This window comes from Cyprinodon variegatus, unplaced genomic scaffold, assembly GCF_000732505.1.
Source record: "Cyprinodon variegatus isolate N-32 unplaced genomic scaffold, C_variegatus-1.0 Scaffold797, whole genome shotgun sequence".
Classification (NCBI taxonomy): domain Eukaryota; kingdom Metazoa; phylum Chordata; class Actinopteri; order Cyprinodontiformes; family Cyprinodontidae; genus Cyprinodon; species Cyprinodon variegatus.
The window spans coordinates 384,101-387,936 of NW_015151250.1; the positions used below are offsets into that span (position 1 = coordinate 384,101).

At 35.3% G+C, this 3,836-nt stretch overlaps 1 protein-coding gene across 1 annotated transcript in view; it reads right to left on the bottom strand.

The window, feature by feature from the left end:
* LOC107098652 (arf-GAP with coiled-coil, ANK repeat and PH domain-containing protein 3-like) overlaps positions 1–3,207 on the bottom strand; it is a gene marked incomplete at its 5' end in the record, with an annotated part of 23,733 nt that extends 20,526 nt beyond the window's left edge. The window contains 4 exons of the mRNA XM_015396425.1: positions 190–194; positions 1,354–1,455; positions 2,389–2,440; positions 3,086–3,207. Of these exons, the coding sequence (XP_015251911.1) occupies positions 190–194; positions 1,354–1,455; positions 2,389–2,440; positions 3,086–3,207 (281 nt within the window). The remainder of the gene's footprint in view (positions 1–189; positions 195–1,353; positions 1,456–2,388; positions 2,441–3,085) is intronic.
* Positions 3,208–3,836: the final 629 nt, after the last annotated feature.

Genomic DNA, 3,836 nt, shown 5'->3' on the forward strand with positions numbered 1-3,836 from the left:
CATACGTCACGCACTCCGTTGCTCATATTGGTTGAAGGTCTATCCAATTGAGTGCAGAGGCATTTTTTTTCCTGGTTCGTTCGAAACACGCCCCATAATCACAGCTCTATGGAGCAGCATCAGACTCATATTCTGACTAGAATTGAGTAGGACTACGTCAGGCTAGCGGAAGAGTTTATAAATACCCACATTAACTAGAAGTGTTAAAACAGGGTTTATACAGGAATGAGTAACTCTTATCTAATGCTTTTTAATGCTCTTCTAATGCTCTTAGAAATAATTTTAATGACCTGAGTGAAGTTGGTCCCCCCACCTTGTTCAAATCAGACAAAATTAGTGTAAAACGTTTGTGCTACATTTGTGCTGGTTTGTGCAGCAAAAATTTTTGTTTGTGCCGCTATCGTATTAAAGATATAAAGAAATATTTCTAGAGGTCATCAAAGGTCAATCAGCCCCCCCACCTTCTACAAATCAGACGAAATGGGTGTCAATTAACTCGGCTCCGTTTGAGCTGGTTTGTGCAGCAAAAATTGTCGTTTGTGCTGCTTTGGCTTTGAAGATATTAATGAAAATGTAAAGGTCAAAAGGTCAACCAGCCCCCTCACCTTCTTCAAATTAGACAAAATTGGTGTCAAACGTTTGTGCAACGTTTGTGCAGCAAAAATTTTCGTTTGTGCCGCTTTCATTTTAAAGATATAAAGAGATGTTTCTAGAGGTCATCAAAGGTCAACCTTTTGTTAAAATTTGCATTTCCCAATTCTCTAACTTTTTCTCCGCCTCGAGCTTTTTTCCCAAACATACGGCTTTACGATCAACCAGAGACAGTTCTGCGCAAACATATCGCAATATATTAATATCTGACAAAATTGTTTTTATTAATTTTTTTTTTAATAAAGCATTTTAAATGCCACGATAATCAAATTTAATGAATTTTAATGCCAATTAAGGCCTTAATTTTAAAAATTACAATTTAATGACTTTTAATGGTTTTTAATGACCTGCAGAAACCCTGTAAAACCTGCAAAACTTTGCAGTTTTTACCACAAACCTTAAAAACTCTTTATATTCACTCCCAGCTATTGATGGCAATGAGAAATCCCCCACAGGTTGGCCTGCAGCAGAGAGCTTTCTGCTAGGATTTCCAGTGCTGCTGGCCAGCTAGAGGTCTGACATGTGATACTACAAAGCTCTAAGGAAGTCATTTAGTTTGTTTTTTTACTGACTCATGTTAACTTGGATATTTACCTGGCAGATAATTGTTTCCAGCACAGGCCAGAAACTAGGGAATTCTTTCACTAAATGGTGCCATCTTTAAACAAATCAAAGCTTAGAGATTTCAGTGTGAATGCCTTACTTGAAGGGGGAGACGACCTCAAAGCAGAACCTCCTCTCGATGTCCTCATATGGTTTTACAGAACACAATCGGAGATCCTCTACTACCACCGTAAGTACATCCTGTTCACAAAAAAATGACAAAAGTGTTATATTTGTCTACCTGAAACAGCAGCTGCATATACCTGATTCTTTCTGCAAAAGGAAATTTCCGTCTACCTAACAAGTGATGAGCTTTTCGTCAGTTAAAATGAATTTCAGAAGATTCCCAACAGCTCAGATATTCCCTTTATCTTTACCAGGATCTTAACCGAGATCCACTAATCCTCAACTCACAAAACAATTGCTTGCATCTCAATATTTTATCTGAAAGAATATTAGAATTTCTCTCCACAGCATCAGACACAGATTTCAGAAAAAATAAATACTTCAAAACTTTAAATTTTACCTTTTACAGAGAGAACTGATGGCGTCCCTTGGCATAAACTAAAGGTAAGTCTGTTTACTTGATTTTTACCTTGTTATAATGTATTTTTCATCTATATATATATATATATATTTAACATATATAACAACACAATAGAGGAGTAAACTTATACAAAAAAGTATAAATATAAATCAAAACTAAGGATTTTAACACCATTACTAAACCTTATACTTAAATACAGAAACGTATTTGTATAATTTTACTTAATTATGCCACAAAGCACTGATACTTAAAATATATTGACTGAAGTATGGAATAAGAAATGTACAAGTGTATTATACTTCAAATATACTTCAATAAACTAAAATTTTTACACTAGTAGTATAACGATGAGTGTACTTGCTGCATACTTGAATATTTGATTTGACCATGTACCAGTATGCTTTAAGTATACCTTTTGTAACAAGAATGCTTTAATTTAGTCCCAAAAATATTAAATGAGTATATTTTGAAGAACACTAGATGGTTCCTAATATACTTGCTAAACTTATCCTTATTATCATATATACTTAATAAAATTAACTTGAAGTATACTACTTTTGCTAAGGGTTAAATAAATAAGCACTTGCCTTCAACTTCTTCTGATAGACCAGCTGATTGTTCTGAATGGAGAACCACCGCCTGTAACAGTAAAAAGAGAAGTTTTATTTTTTTTATTTTATTTTTTGATGCAAAGCCTTTCACAATCTATAACACAGGGGCATTACGGAGTACAACTTTTCTACCTCTGTTATTTGCTGTTGTTTCTCAAATTAAATGCATAACGATATTACAGCTTTCATTGATAAAATTCAAAAGTGAAAAAATTGTCTAGCCTGTAAGTAAAAAAAAAAAAAATGAACCAATGAATCGAATCGATTCGTATCGTGGTGTATTCTTGAATATCGAAAATAATCGAATCTTTGGGTCAGAAAATCGATACTGAATCGAATCGCCATGATGGATGTGATTAACACCCCTAAACCTACCATCTCTCTACATACAACAACGCTACTTTTACAGCATGGAAATCTACAGGGTTAGGAGACTCCTACAATAAGCCACAGGCTGTGGGATCAAACCATAAAAATGTCATCTATCGCCTAAACCCTCACCTCTGAGTTTTTATTGATCAAATGGTTACATAAGGAAGTGATCAAGTTGTGTTGAGGTGAAACCACCAATTAATTTTAAATTTACACAACAAACAGGGTCTGTGTGCAACCAAAGTCCACCTTTAAATGAAGTTGATCCAACACGGTTTTCAGTTTTAGTCATGGCGCTTACCTGTTCCAGGTCTTGAAGGCATTGCTAGCCCTTTTGAACAAGTAGCCCTCCATCACCACGCCATTAGGGGCGTCCACGTTAAACTCCACTTTTGAGTCGTCATATGAAAAATCCTGCAGAAAGAAAAGGATTTAAATCAGGAAAATCAATGATCAACAAAGAATAAAAAACCCTGTTCTGCAGCAAAGAGGCTGCAGTTATAGATTTTGTCTTCTAGACTACCAACAGCTTTCAATCTATGTGCTGAGCATTATACACTTTAGACAAACTGGCATCTTTTTTTTTTTTACTGTATATAAGTTCTTAATCATAAAATGCTTTCCATTTACTCATAAACATGCTGGATTTTCAAGTAATTTTGCTTTTTGAATAAATTTTGTTTGGATCAGGAAATTTTGTGCATTAACTTCTGTCCTGAACTACTGTAACTTTCCTTTACACTAAAAAGCAAAGGTGAGCTGAATGTGTTGCTAACGTTACTAGCTGCAACCAGGAAGAAAACCATACACAGAGCGGCCATCTTGGGTCAGACCAAGCGGACGGAAACAGTACACGTCTATTGAGGCATATGTTGCTTTATTAATTCACGCACCAAATCTGGTGAACTTTTAACCGATTTCCAGATAAATGGTTTACTGAGAACGGCAACGTTTCAGTGGCAACGTGGCACCAAATGAGTCATAGAAATTATCATCATTTCGATTTTATATTGACAGTTAGAAAACTCTCAGAGCTTCCTCTCAGGATGCCC